General features: G+C 37.0%; 2 protein-coding genes across 8 annotated transcripts in view; one reads left to right on the top strand and one right to left on the bottom strand.

The window, feature by feature from the left end:
- Positions 1-1,316, bottom strand: part of LOC120623385 (FERM, ARHGEF and pleckstrin domain-containing protein 1) — a 115,251-nt gene extending 113,935 nt beyond the window's left edge. For all 6 annotated transcript variants that reach the window (XM_039889388.1, XM_039889390.1, XM_039889389.1 and 3 more), the window contains exon 1: positions 1,060-1,316. The gene's annotated coding sequence lies outside the window, so the exon portion shown is untranslated. The remainder of the gene's footprint in view (positions 1-1,059) is intronic.
- Positions 1,317-1,640: 324 nt separating this feature from the next.
- LOC120623257 (probable phospholipid-transporting ATPase IIB) lies at positions 1,641-20,090 on the top strand. 2 transcript variants are annotated; one of them, XM_039889177.1, is made up of 19 exons: positions 1,641-1,809; positions 1,893-1,980; positions 3,804-4,006; positions 5,567-5,809; positions 7,905-8,125; positions 9,009-9,216; positions 10,611-10,833; positions 11,249-11,438; positions 12,331-12,446; positions 12,955-13,092; positions 13,608-13,781; positions 14,091-14,261; positions 15,165-15,353; positions 15,913-16,099; positions 16,960-17,135; positions 17,492-17,596; positions 18,121-18,247; positions 18,813-19,016; positions 19,420-20,090. In XM_039889177.1, the coding sequence occupies exons 1-19, from the start codon at positions 1,757-1,759 to the stop codon at positions 19,557-19,559; spliced, it is 3,156 nt and encodes a 1,051-aa protein (XP_039745111.1). In that variant the 5' UTR covers positions 1,641-1,756; the 3' UTR covers positions 19,560-20,090. The 2 variants fall into 2 exon arrangements, with proteins under 2 accessions (XP_039745111.1, XP_039745110.1); XM_039889176.1 differs by having other exon boundaries at positions 1,878-1,980.

Below are 20,090 nucleotides of genomic sequence, written 5' to 3'. Positions count from 1 at the left end.
CTATTTCTTTCTAATTATAAATTAAAACTGGTGCAAGGCTGCAACTTTGCGGCTAGAGTGCAGTGTTCATAATAAATTTGCATAAAATCTTTAATTTTAATAGAAATATTGCAACATCTATCAAGTTGTGAATTAACAACTACAGACAATTATCCTGTCAACTCTCTTTATTGGGAACAATAATAAGGAAGGAAAATGCAGACTTACTGCATAATCTACTTGCAATGGTTCTAATATTGCCTACATAGTACACCAACTGCAAATATTTTCTTATGCAATTAAGATACAATATGTTTGGGCAGTTCAATTAATTGCTAGTGGCAGTTTGATAATGATTATTAATGTTTGTAGAATTGTAAGCTATAGTATAACTACAATACAACTATAATCCTAGTAAATTACCTAATTTGTTTTAAGATCCAATCAATTGATGCTGCAACTATTGAATTATCTATTTTAAATTGCTACAATTCTTGGGAAATACCATGTATAGTAAATATATAGTTAGATAGAAATTTATATAATTTAAGCTTAAAGTGCCTAAGTCAGTAACTTTACCTTTTCCCTTGGAAAATTAAAGAAAGTGCCACTTGTTAAGAGTTATCTAAAATATATTCACTTTTAAATCACAGTTATTTGCTTGTAATTTAAATATAATATGCATGTAAGTTTATGAAATCTGAACAAGAGCCAGCAAATTGAGTTAGGCACTACAATTGACTGCATACACGGTGCAAGACCGGCGGCGGGCGGCCTACATCGCTACCCCAGACATAAATACCAGCCCTCGATGCAATAGCCAGAAAATAGGTCAAAAGGAGGTGCGCCCGCCGGCTGCCCGGCCGACGACAGAGACAACACGGCGCGACCGTACGACCTCCGCGAACTCGCGCCGCGTCGTACGATCTAATAAGATAAGCAGTAACAAGGAAGCACCCCTTGCAAACTTAATTACGCAAATAGTAATTACACAAATCATATGTTCCAATTAACAACGCCCCGTCGCCTATATGCTCATCAGGGAAACTCAATTTTTACGTAAACATAATCTTGTCTTACTCTCTAACACTCGCTGATAAACGAGAGGATCGACAAATCACAGCGCATTCATGTCCCAACTCCAGAGTTCATTTCTGTCAACCACCACTGGGAGTCATTGATCTGTCATGTGATGCACCACCACTTTATTACTAACTACCACTGTGTTAAGCTATCGTTAAGTTATATTAACTTTCAACTTTACGAAACGGTTTGAAAATAACTCTCTCACTAATAACACTATAAAAAACGAAAATCACTTTACACACCCAAGCAAGTTTTACGCCATATTTATTTACTTTATTTTACAATGTTGGCACCATTCAATTTTTGTTTTTTTTTTTATATAAAAGCTTTGGGTTCTAGTGCAAATCTAGTGCAAATCATACAAGAACACAAAAAATAAATCAATTTATACTGCACTATTTTTTTTAAATAGCACTTATATATTTTTTTTCATTTATTATAGACAATTACAAATAAAGCGAAGAACTGCTTTGTATAGGGTAATCTACTACTTGTCTAGGGTAGGCACAAATGTCAAACTATATTTTTATTCTTTTGATGTTGTCACTTGTCAATTTACGCAGAGTAAACAAGACCTAAGTTACTTTGTGAACGAGGAAAGTGTTACACGGGAATTATATCTAATTAAAGTTTTTAATTGTGCATGATGTTAAATTTGAATTTAAGAAGAATAAGATAAAGTGCATACATTATGGAAACCACCCCGCTTTTAATACGGCCAAAAAGGAAATCAATATGGTCAAGGTGCTGTATTGTTTTGTTTATTTTTCTTTATTGTTGTTGCTTTGTTTAATAAAACAGTGTGATTTTAGGTTGAATTTTTTTAGGTTTCGTAGACGTGAACTGTGCTCGAGGGTTATACATTTGGGTCAACTGCCCGAAGAGGAATTTCCTCCAAACCATGTGTGCAATCAGGTAAACATAAAAGCATTTTGTATTCTAATTAACAACCTAAGATGATAAAGAAACTATTAAGAGGCTAGAGCCGATGATCTTGTAACGGATGTATTAATTATTATGCTAATGGCATCCTTCAACTGATTCAATGTTTAATGCTTCCATAAATCTGTTGTTTATACTATTTTGGTTTTTTTGATTTGGTTTATACTAGTTTGGTTTGGTATTACTTAATTAAATTTAACACCAAGTAGAATAAACTATGCTGAATCTTACAGAAATTATACCAAGAATAATATTGAAATTAAGAATTCAGTTAACTGGAATTGACTTTTGGATATTGTGTCATCAGTGTTATTTCCAATATCCATGAATATTAATATTATAAATATGTTTGTTTGTTTGCCACCTAAGTTTGCCTTGACCACTGAATCAAACCTGAGGAAATTAGGCTACATCATCCTGGAGTTTTAGGCCATTATAAAATAAATAGATGCTATAATTTTTAAAAACAAATCATAAATAAATTTTGTTAAGTATATTTGCTACTAATAATATTACAGATGATATATAGAATACCTCAAAAATATCTATTACCCTCTTATAACTTTGCCTGCACATAATTTGGGTCAAGCAATATCTTAGGTTTGCATGACCCTAGATATAGAATAACAGTGACCTGATTATGATCAAAATGCGTTGAATGGTTCCTAACTGCTATAGACATGCCAAGATATTTATATAAACACATAACAGACAATCATTTCATTAACAATAACGGATGATAGAAAAGATTATTAATAAAAATATAAACTAGTTATTTCCTGTGTAAAGAAAAACTGCATATAACTGCTGCTTAAAGTGGAAGTTAATTCAATCTGTATATACCCTAACATGTTTAATGCACTCACTAGTCAATAATGTATAATATACCTATTAAGTTAAAATTACATTATGATAAGAGGAAAACAATAATATTATGTTTATATATATATTTTTATTAAGCTCTTGGATAAACCCACACTGCAAAGTTTAATTTTAAATAGTCTGATTTATTAAATAAAATGTTAGTAATAATTTACTGTAAATTGATTTGGCAAAAAAATAATATTATGAAATTAGCAAGATTTACTACAAGAGGCTGTATTGATAGCATAATTTTCAGTAGAAGTATTATAGGGCTGAAAATTATATTACAAAAACACATTTTAACTTTTACATAGTTTACAACATAAAATGTGTTATTGCACATGCAGATTATTTCAGCCTCAAATATTATTATGAAAATAAAAGATCTAAGAGCCTGTGTTACTTGCTGAGGATATAGGTGCAAGTATTTTAAAATCTGTCTACTAATTTTAGAGTCAATCCATTATTTTCAAACATCCAAAAATCTAATCTTTATCCTTTATTATCATCATCATCATCGTTTGAGAAGATTATGGAGAACTCTCAGGTTTCCTCACATTGTTATCCTTCACCGCAAGTGATATTTTAATTGCTTAAAAACCAACATAACTTAGAGTAGTTAGAGGTGCATGCTGGGGTTTGATCTCAGCTCCCTGATAGTGAAGTCCTAATCACTGGGCTAGGTAACCCTTTATTATAGATTTAACTTCGAGATATGTAAAAGGGTTAAAACAGGTTCTATAATATATTGTGTCATTCATTTTTTAAAGGGCAGCCAATAGTAAAAAATAGAACTAAATATCTTTACAACAATATACAGACTTAGTATTTTTATTGTAAGAGTTCTTACAATAAAAATACAACAGAATACTCTTTTAGTTTTAAGAACACACTAGTGTAATTTTTTGTTTCAATATTTTATTCTATTACAGAAATACAACATAATCACATTCCTGCCAATTGTTTTGTTTGAGCAGTTCAGGTTTTTCCTTAACCTATACTTCTTAGTGATGGCACTGTCACAATTCATACCAAGCATTAGGATTGGATACTTGTACACATACTGGGGGCCGCTGTGTTTTGTCCTGGCTGTGACGTTGTTCAGAGAAGCTATCGATGACTTCAGAAGATACAGGTATGATTCTTGAAAATTTTACGCCTGCAGGCATGTGTTTTGTGTTACGAATTCATAATCACAATTCACACACCCACTTACACCCACACAAACACATACACACTCACACACACTCTCCACAAGATTGCATGCAAGCATGAAAAAAAAGAGATAGCGAATATATATTTAGTCAGCAGGAAAATTAATGTAATTGTTAGTGAACTTAAACTAAATTGACAGATCTTAAAGTAAGGCTTTTCTACAGGGTGTTGTGAAAAGGATAGCTTTACTTTTGGGGCTGTTAATTTGGTTACTATAATGTACTTACTTTGATATAAAACTACTAATATGGATAAACTTACTATCATGGATAGTTTAAGGTAACTATCAATTGTTACAATAGCAAATACAAAAAGACATACTGTAACTTATTTGACTAATATTCATGAGCTTGATGAATACAACTCAAAAAAGGGATAAAATCTTACGTCATAAAATATTTTAATTATGTAGCTAGTTAGTTTGCACTAGCGGAAATCGTGAAGCAAAATCTTACTATTACTTAGTGAATGACCATGGCCTGTCTAGAAGTGCAGTAGTTTTTGTCTGGTGTGAGGCTTTGGCCGTGGCTAGTTACCACCCTACCGACAAAGTCGTGCCGCTAAGCGATTTAGTGTTCCGGTGCGATGTAGCGTAGAAACCGATTAGGTATATATGACTACTATACTCCCTAACAGGTTAGCCAGCTACCATCTTAGAGTGCATCATCACTTTACACCAGGTGATATTGCAGTCAAGGGCTAACTTGTAGTGTAATAAAAAAAAGGTTCTAATTTGAATGAGTTAGTAAGGGTACCTATTTTGTGAGACTGGTAGTGTAACAATAGCAGTGACGGTAAACGTTGACGTTTTTCATATGGGGAACCCTTCTTCTTTTTCTTCTGCTTGCGGCTCAGGTTTGCCTGGTCCCTGGTGTCACGTCAACCGGCTACGATCTATTGTGACACCGCTGTCTAGATCTCCCAGCAAGCATTGGTCGCCTTCAGGAAAAGCAGCACTTCCAGCCTTGCTGGAAGAAATTTAGCATCCTCTGGTTGCATTATGATCTTCCCCAAAAGAGTGCTGCGCTTATGCATCAACGCGGGGCAGGAACAGGTCAAATTCAGCGGCGTCTCCGCAGCCTCCTTACAGAATCTACATAGATCTGTGTCCTGCAGCTTTAGGTTGAACATGTGCCTGTTAAGCCCACAGTATCCCGTAAGCGCTCGCACTAGCAGTGGCGTGCACAGGGTTTTTGACCAGGGTATGCATAAAGAAGGCAGATGCCATAAAATGGAACAATCCTTCGCATTAAAGAGTTATACAAAAAATTTAGGGTATGCAGAGCTTTTTTGCTTGTATGAAGTGCACGCCACTGCGCACTAGGATGCATAAGTTTAATGGGGAACCCTTAACTACACCTGAGATGAAACGTGGGTAGAAGCTCAAAGCTTCTCTATCTGCCACCTGCTGAACCCGGTGAATCCATCCAATGGAACCCTAAAAACTCTGCCTCACTTTCACTTATACTCTATTTTACAGAAGAGACAAGGAAGTAAATCGTCAGCGTTATGAGCGCATATCGTTAGATGCCCCGATCGAGGGCTACCGCCCCTTCATCACAGAACAAGTTCCTGCATCTGAACTGAGGGTTGGTGATATTGTTATGCTGCACAAGGGGCAGAGAGTGCCTGCTGATATGATCTTGTTAAGGACCAATGAAACTATGGGAACAGTCTTCATTAGGACTGACCAGTTAGATGGAGAAATTGATTGGAAGTTAAGGTAAGGAATGGATTGTTTTGTACTTATTGAGCCGAGCCGGGCGGGTGGTCTATCCTATATCAGGACCAATCACTTTTCGCCTTGTTTAAGACACTGGTTTACTGGAAATACGGTCTTATTATCAACTGCGCAACCTTGAAAGTTGCAGTTTATTTTAATGCTATGAAAGTCTAAAACCCGATAAGGAATATGGGGTTTTAGACTAAAATTTGACACAGTGGGCGCATTGACGCAGTGGGCAATGCTTCTTTGTACAAGGTTATGGGTTCAATTCCCACAACTGGAAAATGTTTGTGTGATGAACATTAATGTTTTTCAGTGTCGTGGTGTTTCTGTTTATACTATAACACAGCCGTTATCTTAGTGCCCATAAAACAGGCTACGCTTATTTTGGGGATTGATGGCGATGTGTTTACTGTCGTAATATATTTATTCAATAGATAGAGCATACTTTTGCTCAGATTTTACTTAGTGTTAAGACGAGACAGATAGTATATCAAACACATGGCTTTGTCCCGCTTTAACTGTTCTGTGTCCTTAAGTTTTCCAAAGTCAAAGATATTAGATATATAGTGTCAATTCCTACACTATATATCTAATAAAGTTAAGTTTAGAAGTAACATTTCGAAAATATTTGGCTGTTATTTTAAACCACGCGGCGGTCTACTGAATCGATCCATCGCTTGTATATAAACGTTTCTGTTTTAATTCACAGAATAGTGAGTCATGCACATAGACAGTGGCTTCCGTTACCCATTTTGATAACAATATTTACTTGGATAGTGCGAAGTAATGTGATCTTATCAGTTTGAACTGAATATTTACCATTTTTCAAGCTTAATAATTACTTATTATCAAAGAAAGAATTGCATTGTTTACTATTAGTAATTAATAAATATTATAGGATGGATTTGACACATACAATTCTCGATGCTGTTTTATGAATAGTATAAATCCGAGTAAATAAATAAATTAGGGTGCATAAGAATTGACAAAATTGAAGATTGACAAATTGTCATACCCTTTCCAATTTAGTCAATACATCAAATTCAATTTCCATCTGAGAAGAATTGAGATTACAGTTTAAGTAACATGTACCTACAAACATAGCTTAGTAGTTATTCAATGGTAATTCAAAAAAGCCTACTTTATGATCCACTGGCCATAGTTAATTAACTTACGTTTTTAAATTGATCTAATATGGCTGCAAGCCACAAGCCAGAAGACATAATACATATACTTAGATTCTATTATTGTATATAGAGCATTGTGTCCAGAAACAATAAAAACGTCCCGCGCACGTATCACTTAACACCCGCGGAATGTTGCTAGGTCACAAATTTTTACCCATTTTCCCATGTTATGGTGAACGCTTGGAACATTAGAGGTAAAATAATTACTGTCAACTGCTAAATGGTATTTAGTGACTAACCGTTTGTTCGAGAAACCATACTACAGTGGAGTGGCTTTTGATGCTTCAATATTAGAGCCGTGTACACGGTTTCTGTATATTCTTAATTCTGTGACTACAAGAATTGTTGGAATTATACCGTTTCGTCTTTATAGTGCCACGATGGAACAAAGTAACATTCTTATTAGTTGTGGTAGTTTTTTTTATATTAAGTGAATTCATTTGATTCCGAGTATTTTTGTCACATAAAAATATTTATTTTTATATTATTATTCGTGTAGACGGAGTTCGAACTCGGCACACACCACTGACTTCGGAGTTACGTTTTTAATAAAAGTTAATCAAATGTCACTTGCTTTAAACGGTGACGGAATCGATCGTGAGGTAACCTGCATTCCTGAGAGTTCTTAACGACATGTGAAGTCTATCGATCCGCACTTGGCCAGAATGGTAGACCTACGGCCTATAACCCTTCTTATTCTAAGAGGAGACCCGTCCTCTGTAGTGGCCCGGAAATGGGTTGATGATGTTGATAAATATCTTATACCCATTGTGGAATTCCCTTTAAAGATCAATTAAGCTCTTGAGCCGTGCATAAGCCATTAATAAACACTTTCGCACTGGTGATATCAGGAAGGATCGACCGATTTACATACACAACTTCGATAAACATTTTTTTTTCAGGATACCCCTTCCGTCAACTCAAAAACTGCCCACAGATGCACATTTACTGGACATAAACGCGAAGTTATTTGTGGAGAAACCAGAGAAGGATATACACTCTTTTATTGGCACTTGCACGAGGTTGGACGAAGAAGAGAGCGATTCCTTAGACATTGAGAACACACTGTGGAGTGGCTGCGTTGTTGCCAGTGGACAAGTTACCGGCTTGGTTATTTATACAGGTAAGAACTCACTAGAATTCACTATCAAGTTGTAGTGACCTTGGACATAATTTGTAAGAACCATGTCTATGGTAAAGCCATATTGCGAAAAGATCACAAAGAAGCAGCCTGGCCTAAATAGTATACCCATGTTGCACAAATAATATAGAGTTAAATTGCTAGATTTTACAGCCATTTTGCACAAATACTACAAAGTAACTTTGGTAGCAAGCAGCAGTCTAAGAAAAGCCTAGAAATTGTGCAAGCTGATTCGAGGGACTTGAAAATCAGATTCTCTTAACCTATGTATTTTTGCATCTTGGATGGACGGAGTGCGAATATTTGACAAATGTAGCAGCAGTTCACAGACACATCGATTTCTAAATGTTTAAATGAATTAATATTAAGAAGAACTTTTATTATAGTAAGATAACATAATAAATAGGAAGAACTCTAGGTATTAACTATCAGGTGTAAAAGATAAATATCGGAGCAGCTTAACGCACTCTTCAAAGCCCAGAAAAAAGCCCGATTTAAACCTGTAAACCCGGTTACCTTTTTATATAGATCGCAAAAATAATACTTGCGAGTAGTGAAGGTGCAATCGGTTTCCCTTGGGTTTCCTAATCCTAAGATTGCCTGGAAGAGATCGCTACTAAGCGATAAGGCCGCCCTTTGTATTAAGTTTATTTTTGTTGTGTCCATTGTTTTGCGAATGAAGCTTTTTTTTTTTTATTAACGATAGGCCAGCGTTTGACGACAATCAAGCTTATGTATATTCAGTGATTTGAGCCTAAACTTACTTATATTTGCATAAGTTTGACGTTGGAAGACAAATTAAATTAGCCATTCCGAAATGCGACAATTCGTCCTTGAAGTTTAATTCTGAATATTTTATTTCTAGGCAGTGAAACTCGCAGTGTAATGAACAACGCGACCCCGAGATCCAAAGTAGGCCGATTAGATCTGCGAATCAATGACTTCACGAAAGTTCTTTTTGGGGCCACTCTGTTTCTATCGTTACTGCTAATCGTACTCAAAGGATTTGACGGGCCGTGGTTTGCTTTTCTTATCAGATTCGTACTGCTGTTTTCGTATATCATACCTATCAGGTAAGTTTATTTGATTATTCCTCTTTTTCCAACCGACAACCATTCGACAAAGATTCGGTTTGGGCCTCTTTTAAACAGTTTTTATTTTATTTTTTATAACTCTAAATATCGATACTATGCTAACTAATCGTTAAAACCATTTGTGCTCATTATGCAGTGGTTTTATAATCAAGTTAAAACATCACTAACGTTATTTCAGACTAACGCAATGGGTGGCCATCTACTAAGTCTATTTGTTAAATATAGTATCTTTTATTAAAATACCCCAACAGGTTTTAATTCTAATTATTAGATTTTATATTGTACAAATTCAGCAACAAAGCAGAAAAACCCAGTTGCATTGATAGAATAAGTTTGATTCAAAGGGAAGAAGTCTTTTAAATCATTTCGTTGAATCAAATGAGGATCGTGGCTTTATTAACAGCCCAGTGAGTAGGACTTCGAATCCCAGCTCGCACCTCTAACTTTTCTAATTTCTGTGCGTTTTAAGCAATAAAAATATCACTTGCTTTAACTGTGAAGGAAAACATCGAGGAAACCTGCATGCCGGATAGTTTTTCATAATGTTCTCAAAAGAGTGTGGAGTCCACCAATCTGCACACAATCCTCCACTGTAGGAGGAGATCGTGCTTTGTAGTAGACGGGTAACATATCGCCATCTAGACCCGAAGTAAGCATAGCTTGTATTATGGGTATTAAGATGACTGATAAATATTTTTATGAATATACACTAGCTGTTGCCCGCGACTTCGTCTGCGTTTGTTTTTGTTTTTCGAAAGACATGTGGCATTCGATTTAGGTGTAATTCTACGCACTTTATGTATTTAAGATACCTAAGCCTTAAATGACGGGTTGGCTGCCGTCCGCTGAGGAGTTGTGTCCTCTATCTCCAATCACATTCATCAGATCTACACGAAATTTGTGCAAAATTAAACAGATATTATAACCTCTAAAGTACAAAAGTAATTTTTTAAATCGGTTATCATTTGACGGCGTTATGGTGTAAAATCGTCAAACTCCTTCTACTCTCTCCCAAAAGAACTGAGCTTAATTTCGGGATAAAAAGCATCCTATATTAATTTTAATACCTTTAGAAATATGTGTACAAAATTTCATTATGATCGGTTTAGTAGTTTTTGCGTGAAAGCGTAACAAACAAACTAACATTCACATTTATAATATTAGTAGAGATAGATACGTATAATATACATCCAGCCACTGAAAAACATTCATGTTCATCACACAAACATTTTCCAGTAGTGGGAATCGAACCAACGGCCTTGGACTTAGAAAGGTCGCTGCCCACTGCGTCAATCAGCCTTCTAATAGTGTAATAAATGCCGGTATTGGGTCGATATGATGATGATGATTAAATACCAAGTGTCTTTTAACAGCTTACGAGTAAATCTGGAAATGGGGAAGGTTTTTTACTCCTGGACAATCCAGCGGGACAAGAAAATCGAAGGAACTGTCATGCGTTCCACAACTATACCCGAGGAGCTGGGCAGGATACAATATCTGTTAGCTGACAAGACTGGGACTTTAACCAAAAACGAGATGGTCTTCCAGAAGCTGCATTTGGGGAATGCGCTGTTTGACAAGAATATTTTTCATGAGGTATTATTATATAATACTAATAACTGTTGACCGCGATATATTTTTTTCCTGCTACGAGCAGATTAGGTTATTGGATTTTTTAATTGGGGAACGAGCTGTTTAACATGAATATTTTTTAATGCCGCGATAAATAGTGTCAATAAACTATTTTTATGCAGAATTTCACATAAATTTTAACACGCTAGCTTTACCACTTAACTAAGCGCCAAATCAGCATGCCTGAAAGCTCTCCATAATGTTCGCAAAAGCGTGTGGAGGCCCAAACGGATGTGGCCAGCGTGGCCTTAACCCCTTCTCATTGTAGGGGGAGACCCGTGTCCTGTAGTGGGCCGGTATTGGGTTGGTATAATAGTGAAGATTCATAAGCAATTAGCAGTCCGAACTTTATCACTAAACATTTGTATAACTTTCTCAGGTAGAAGCACTACTAACGCAGCACATAACCAACGAAGGACCATCTCTGCCCACGTCGCCAGCGACGGAGGGCGCTGTGCTAGCTCCCACGCCCAGACAAGTGTGGGAAGCCGTGCTTGCGCTCGCACTTTGCCACAATGTCACTCCCGTCTACGATATAGACGACCAGAGAGCCGATGAGGCTCAGTCAGGTCAGTAGTAGAAGCAGACAACAAACGAGACGCCATCTGTTCAGGCCACAGAGGACACTGTTAGCCACAACGTGCGGACAAGTTTGGGAAGCTCGAACTGTCTCGCCTCCGCGCTAATGTGACCCTCGTCTACGATATAGAAAAGTAGAGGGCTGATAAGACTATCAGGTCAGTAGTAGAGGCAGACATCAAAAGAGACTCCATCTGAACAGGCCAAAGGGGGCACTGTGTTAGCTCCCACACTCGGATAAGTGTGAGTAGCCGTGCTTGCGCTCTCACTTTGCCACAATGTCTCTCCCCTCCATGATACGGAAAGTCGATGAGGCTCAGTCAGGTCAGTAGTAAAAGTAGACGATAAATTAAACGCTATCTGTTCAGTCACGGAGCTGTCTTAGATCCTTCGCCCAGGCGAGTGAAGCCGTGCTTGCATCGGCATTATGCCACAATGTCACTCCTGTCTACGTCGTAGTCGACCAAGGAGCTGATGAGTCTCAGTCAGGTCAGTAGAGGAAGCTCACATACACACATCTTTAAGACTAAATCGAGGACTCAAAATCTTTCTTGATACTTCACTCTTAGTCGGTTTCCGCACTTTAACTTGTAGTCTGTTGTACATAGAGAACTTTTTCACCGCGGAAATGCTACTTCAGCCAGACAGTTATTGCGATGATTCGCCTTGCCTGTTCCCTCCAGCAGCACATGTGTTGGTGTTTCGTTCACATCCATGGTTTGCCTGTCGGTGACACCTAAAACGTAAAAGTGTTTAATGAGCTGTGTCCTATTATTTGTCCCATCACCTCCCTAAGTTTGCCCCTATCCAGACGGAATAGGTTTTTAGTCAGACGTTTAATCTAATCAAGGATCATAATCAAATAATAGGTCTTTATTTTAGATATGGGTAGTTCTGTGATGTCCGAGAGTTGCGGAGGTGCGGTGCCGCAACAACAGCTGTGCGACTATCAAGCATCCAGTCCGGACGAGGTGGCCTTGGTGAAATGGACAGATATGGTAAAGTATGCGTTCACCGTGTGTTCGTACGTTGTAATGAAACAAGATTGTTATGGCAAAAAATACAATGTTATAATCTCATGATTTTTTTTACTAAATAAAGGATCTGGTATTTTGGAATATTAAATCGTTTTCGAGAGCTGAAAATACCGAATAAAAATACATCAGGAGTGAGAGATACATCATACAACTTCTAATATGTGGATATTCTGTTATGATATACCTTTCAAGGTCAACTTATTAATTTAAAAACTCACTACATATGTGACATAAATAGTTGCAGCACTTGCAATCTGTATATACAAAAGAAACAGGTAAACTTGCAGGTATTATAATTTACGGGCTAGTGCAAGGAAACTGCTATTTAGATTTTAATGAACATATACGGTTTATTTAATCTAGAAATCAATCCATAAAAATACTTAAAAGAACCAAGAAAAACTCTCAGCTTTTTTCTGATATGAAATGCGTTTCAAGGTCAACTAATAAATTGGAACTATCACAACAGATGGGCGTCTCGTTGTACAATCGGGATCTCCACAACATTTCGCTGAAGCTCCGCGCCGCTAACGAGATCATGCAGTTTAACATCTTACAAATATTCCCCTTCACCAGCGAGAGCAAGATGATGGGCATTATTGTGCAGGTAAAAATAAAAATTAAATTCGCATCTTAATGATAAATACCTAGGTATATGATATTGATGAACAATACCATAATTGCAAATGATAATAATATTTAAAGGTCCGTTACTTAGTTTTGAAACAGTGCAAAAATATTTTTATAGCACGTTAAACGCTAAAGATTTTAGCGAATAAAAAAGAACCACACCTTGACCAAAAATCATCATGCTCAGCACACATGACTAGCCCAATCACATTCAAAGGATCAAGAAATCGGCGGTAGTCTCAGAAGGCCTATAAAAATCATATCGCTTCATGATTTGGTTTCGCTAAAATTTGCAAAAAAAACGTCTAAAAATGGCATTTATGCAGTTCCTTGTGTTTGATATAATGCTGAGCTAATAGTTATCTTTCAAGGATCATGAATTTATATCTATAACATTTAAAATATTATGAAATGGAGCCATATACAAATGTTAAAGATACCGGCATTTTTGGTCCTAAAATTCAATGTTCATTCATACTCCCTTATTCGCAGGAGGAAAACACCCAAGCTATAACATATTACGTGAAAGGCGCAGACGTAGCACTATCCAAACTTTTAAATTCATCGTGGCTATCAACTGAGTGCAAGTTGCTTGCGGCCGACGGACTAAGGACATTGGTAGTTGCTAAGAAGACCATGTCCAAGAACGAATATTTGGAGTTTGAGGTGCGTATGTGCAATTATCTTCCGTATGTAGAGGAAGGAAAAAGTAGATACTAAGGAATTAACCAAGATTTTCATTTTATGGAAAAAAAAATGGTCTTAGAAAATAAAAGTTATACCAGGTAAACATTAAATTAGTTTTTGCATAAATCAAGCAATATTCAATGCTATGTGCTACAACTGTGGAAAAATCGCAAGTACTACTAAAATAGGTTGTCCTTTCATTCTAGTTATGCCCGACCATAAGTTTAAAAAAAAAAAATCGAATCGATAATCTTCCTATTTCCTTACAAGCGAAATAACTTTTAACAGAGTGAGTACAAGGAAGCTCGTATGAGTGTGACGGGTCGCACGGAGCGAACGGCCGCGTGCATTGCGCGGTTACAACGAGGACTCACACTACTGGCGCTTACTGGAGTAGAAGACCGCCTTGCAGACAACGTACCGGACACTCTGGGACTGCTACGTTCTGCTGGAATCAAGGTAAACGCATTTAATAAGGAAGGGATATGAATATTTTAGGTCGGGTTGGCACGCACCTCAACTTTCCCTAATTTTTTGCGTTATAAGGAATTCTTTTTTTATACTGATATTTCAGGGACAAATAGATATCCCACCTGATGGAAAGTGGAAGACCGTCGTTTATAAACAGCAAAAATTCGCACGGCATTCTAGGCACACGTTCTAGAAATTGCCGCTCTGTGTCCGTCTACCTGCGGCTAGACGGTGTATGTGTAATTAAAATTATTTGTTATGTGTCTGTAATTAAACCGGCAAACACACCCTTCAAACGGGAACCCAGCAATGCTGCTTAGCGGCAGATATAGTATAAAATACGGTGGTAGTTCTTACCCGGACGAGCTCTGTCATAGAAAACACTACTACCAAAGAGCATTGAAAGAAACATGCAGGCATGAGAGTTCTCTATAATGTTCCTTTCTCATGCCCACCACCTATGCCACATAGTAGGTCGGCAATGGTATCACGATCTAAAAGTCCGAAGGTTGGCTTGTATAAAATGCTTAAGAATTCAGTCCGCCTTTTATAAACCGGTTTTTTGGTTGTGCAAGAGAAAATATGCAAAAAAAAAACAAAATATCTTTAGCAGTTTGAGTAAGTCTTATGTAACTATACAACTCTTAACAAACATTAAACATAACGCACTTACATACATTATCTTTCTTGCCGCAGTTTGTTCGCCTGATAATTATAATGTCCTAATCCTAAGGTTGCCTGTCAGAGATCGCTTCTAAGCGAATACAAAGGGCGGACTGCCTTTTGTATTCTACTCCAGTCTTTGTTTTTCTCTCTATTCGTCCTTTATTTTCCTAACTGTGTACAAAAAAAAAACATTATTTATCTGGCAACCGATATGATTGCTTCCAGATTTGGATGCTAACAGGCGATAAACTAGAAACAGCGCTATGCATCGCGCGTTCTCTACAGTTAGGAGGCGGAGAACGTTGGCATACCGCTCCGGAGTGCAGAAAGAGGCGTGATGCGTACGCACTGTTAAATGAATTAGCAAACAATTCTGACTCCATCGATCTCATTATAGAAGGGGAAACACTCGAGGTAAGATTGCCTAAACTGTTCAATTTCTTGACAATCTGTAACTTATAAATTTTCAGTTTGAAGTAACCCTAGCATTGAATTCATATTTCATACAGATTTATTTCAATTTTTTATCAATGGTCTCGGATTTCGGATAAATTTAGGAAAAATAACGGATATTTTTCGGTTTAAATGGCACATGTAAAAGAGTACAAAACATACATATAAAATACACATTTTAATAAAACCAACGACATGAACGATAGAACGCATCAATATATATAATGAAGTTTAAATTATGGAAAAATTCGCCCACTCAAACCCTCTTCGAAAAGCTCCAGACATAAACTTTCCAGAAAATATCTAATTAATTTCAGTATTCTTTACGTCTGGCATGTGAGCCAGTCTTAAAGAATCAATTTCCATTATTCTATCCCACTTCTGATGATTATAATCTTAACGCAGAATTTTTACGCCTATTTAAAAAACACTTCATGCCTATTCCGACGTTTTGGCACGTTTATCAATAAGGACCAATTAGTTTAATGAAAACTAATAATAAGTTTTTCTTACTAAAAAGGTCTGTCTGCGATCATACCTAGAAGAGTTCGTAGAGGTTCTGCGCAACTGTTCCGGTGTGGTAGTCGCACGATGCTCGCCTACTCAGAAGGCGAGAGTTGCGCGACTGTTGCGAGCGAGAGGCCTCGTTGTGGCGGCCGTGGGCGACGGGGGAAATGACGTCGCCATGATCCAAGAGGCTGATATGGGTAATGATTAAATTGTAAACAAACCTCTCAACTAGCCCGAAAGTTCTCTTTTTTTAAATAATCTTTGCAGTAATGATATTTAGCAACTGCGCCAAAGATTGCGTTTTCGTATAGTTAAAAAGATAGCTGCACTTCATCTGTAGCCTATTATAGCCCACTGCTGGACTAAAAGCCTCTCCCCTCGGGAGTGCTTCCCAATAATCACCACGATGGACAGACGAGTTGGGGATCGCCGTAGATGGTAGTATAGCGCTGCTGTCCGCTCTCCAATATATTCCTTTAGTCGCCTCGTACGAGGCCCGTGGGAAGAGGAGGAGTGGTTGACAACTGTATTCTGATGTGCCGTCACCAAACGGCAGTAGCTGCACCTAAAAGTTATTTTATTATTAAAGATAATATATATTTTAGAGTTGTGTAAGTTTATTATATGAATGTGTATATATTAGTATGTTCATATTTCAATATCTCCCAAGCCTAATGGTTGTCTGAGAAAATAGCTCCTTAGCGATAGGAACGCCTTTTTGTACATACCAAGATTTAAGTTTAATATTTTTACGTCATAATCATAAGTTTCTGTGGTGTACAATAATGTATGTACATACATACATACATACATACTTTATTTATCTTGCCGAATGCAATTATTTGGGGGTTGGGGCTCAATTCCTTGCGAACTTTATGCTCGCCCTACCCTGTGGTGACGTTGTAACAATAAATCTGAAACAATTATTTATTTCTTAAATCTATATTTGCGTAGCCATCTGTGATTTTACTCCAGTCCGGCGAATTCCGATCGGGCATACTTTACTACGATACATACACGTATACATGTTTACGTATGCCACTTTTCCCATACCCAGGTGTAGGCATCGAAGGTGCTGAAGGTCGCGCCGCGTCGCTAGCGGGTGACGTGAGCATACGGGAGTTCTCTTGTCTGGCAAGGTTGTTGCTACTGCACGGACGACGGTCGCTCATGCGATCGGCTGCGTTATGTCTCTTCATAGTACACCGAGGGCTTATTGTTTCTACTATGCAGGTATTTATTATGTTCTCATGTTCTCTTCAAAAAGTTGCTGGTGCTACAATCGTTGTCACAAAAGTACAAATTGTTCAGAACTATCATTCTATTTACTTTAAATATATATTTTTCTATAATCTGACAATTGAAAAAGAGGAAATTGTTGCGCAGTAACAACAAACTCCTACTTTTTCAGTGAAAAGCCAAGAAGTAACGGATTTTACCTCTATAAAACGTTTATAATTCGATCCCACTTCTGATGGTTAGAATGTTTAACACATTAGACAAAGTTTAAGTATAAACTTAATATTCATTATTATTTTATGATTGCTGCCATCAGAAGTGGGATCCAAATTGTGTCTATCTATTTTCAGGCAGTTTTCTCCGTAGTGTTCTATTTCTCATCAGTATCACTGTACCCGGGTTTCCTAATGGTCGGATATGGGACTCTATTCACTATGCTGCCAGTTTTCTCATTGGTAAGATATTAGAATATTTTTTCGTTAGTCCGGTAGTACTGTTACAAAAAAAACAATCTATCCGAACGAATAACAATGATTAATTTAAAAACGTTTACCGTCCAGTCACTCCTATTTAAATTTAATGAAGTTCTTTAGAGATATAAAATGTAATTCCTTAATGCTGTAGAAAACAGTATATTTAGAAAATAGTACAGAACGAATTGAGTTTCTTGTTTGAATGTTTAGAATACATATTTAATTTCCTGATACATATTTTACAACACTTATGTAAACAGCAGATTTGTCAACCTCATGCATTTGTGAGCGTTGTTTCTTTAAGGGTGAATTCCCACGAAACCACCTTGGCTAGTTGCCATCCAACAGCACGAAGTGTCAAGAGATTTAGCAATCGAGGAGAGTTTAATACAGCCATTCCCCACAGCATGTTAGCCCGATACTAAGTTAGACTGCATCCTCAAGATTGCTCTGAAGGGATAACTTTAGTGAAATTAACAAATAAATATACAGTTAACCGTTTACAGGTTTTGGACAAAGATCTTCCGAGCTCGACAGTCATAAGAAACCCGCAACTGTATAAACAGATGACCAAAGGAATGCAACTGTCCTACAAGACTTTCTACATATGGACAGGAATATCGATCTATCAAGGTACTTGTTTGTCCGGGCCAACCAAGAGTTTAGAAAATATGAGTAGTTAAATAAAGAAAGAAGGAAATTAACTGCTTCCAAAAATAAACTTAGCTTTTATACAACACTCATATGTCATTTATAATTTAGGTTTTCTATCTGTTCGTCCACGACAATATAAAAGGTTCAAAATATATTCGCAGTTTTGCTTATTAATATTTTTATGGTAGATAGACCTACATCTGTGTTAGATATAAAAATAAACTAAAGAATGCATTCATGACAGGTCGAGATTTAATGGACGATGTAACATTGAGCTGGTGTTCCTTTACGATTAAAATATTTTATTATTTACTTGTTCCACCAACGAATGTTTATTATAATTAAAAACTATATAATCATTTTGACTTACCTTTTATCTATATATTGCCATAAATTTAATGTTCAATAAATGAGAAAACAATATTATTTTAGATTCATACTGCGTTATTACAAAGTTATGTCCACCATTTACAAATCTTTTATATGACCAACGGACAGATGTCAGAAACGGATTAAAAACGATTTATTTATAAAAACTTTACAGGCGGCGTTATAATGTACGGAGCTCTAGTACTGTTTGAGGAGCAGCTCATTCATATAGTTGAGATCAGCTATACTGCACTCATCCTCACAGAGCTGATAATGGTCGCCCTGACGGTGGTGACGTGGCACCGCCTCATGGCTCTGGCGGAGCTGGTCAGCTTGCTCATGTACACTGCCACTCTGCTAATCTTCACTACCTACTTTGGTGAGTGTTATTACGTTTCCTGGAGCCAGCACTCATCCTCACGGTGTAGATAGTGGCCGCCCGGTCGGTGGTGACTTGGCAACGCCTCTTGGCTGTAGCAGAGCGGGTAAGCTTGCTCAAGTGCACTACTTACTTTGATACTAGTAATTACAGTGATATCTCCTGGTGCTCGGCACTCATCCTCACAGGGCTGATAGTGGGCTAGTTCTACAGAATTTGGTTTTTTTTTGGAAAAATAAACATTATTTCTTGCGTTTCTTTGTTTTTATGTATTAACGACGCTATTTCTTATCCGATTTGCTTACATTTATTAGAATTTGTTATCAAGTAGATCCCACTGACGCAAGCGTTCCATTTCTTTTTTGTCTGATGTCCGTTTATAACTCACTTTTATTCGACACAGATGCTGATTTCATTAGACACTGGGACTTTTGGTGGAAGGTGACAGCGATTACGCTTGTATCCTGCTTTCCTCTCTACATCGTCAAGTTTATGCATCGAAAATGGAGCAACCGTCAGTACAAAAACATTAAGACTAAATAAATTAAGAAAAATATCACCTGTCAGAGTGCGGACGTGTATAAGACACGAGCTTGTCCACTTGGAGACAAGCGGAATGGAGTGGAGCGAAGACGTTGAAAGAACCAGATAGATTTTGGTGACCTCACTGGTGATGGTCCCCAACAAATGCAGTTACCCGTAATTACTGAATTTTCTCAGAAATTTTGGGCTGGTTAACATCAAGACGTTCTGTCAAGTTATTACGCGTTCCGGTATGATACCTGGTAGAAACCGTTTATGGGCTTAATATAACTGGCATACCTCTAACAGATTAGCGTGCTACCATTTCAGACTGCATCGTCACTTAATAGGTGAGATGCAGTTTATTTAAATAAACTGCATCTCACCTAGCTCTCTGCTCTGCTCCGCCCAGTACAATCGCACTCATCAAATTCATAATTGAAAAAATATCAATTAAAAAATTAAATTACTTCAATTAGGCTTACTTTATAAGCACTTTTCAAACTTCATTATAATACTGAATTGGATTTCGTTTCCGTAGTAAATTTAAAA

Source organism: Pararge aegeria, chromosome 4, assembly GCF_905163445.1.
Source record: "Pararge aegeria chromosome 4, ilParAegt1.1, whole genome shotgun sequence".
Classification (NCBI taxonomy): Eukaryota; Metazoa; Arthropoda; class Insecta; order Lepidoptera; family Nymphalidae; genus Pararge; species Pararge aegeria.
This window is presented reverse-complemented; position numbering and strand designations above follow the sequence as displayed.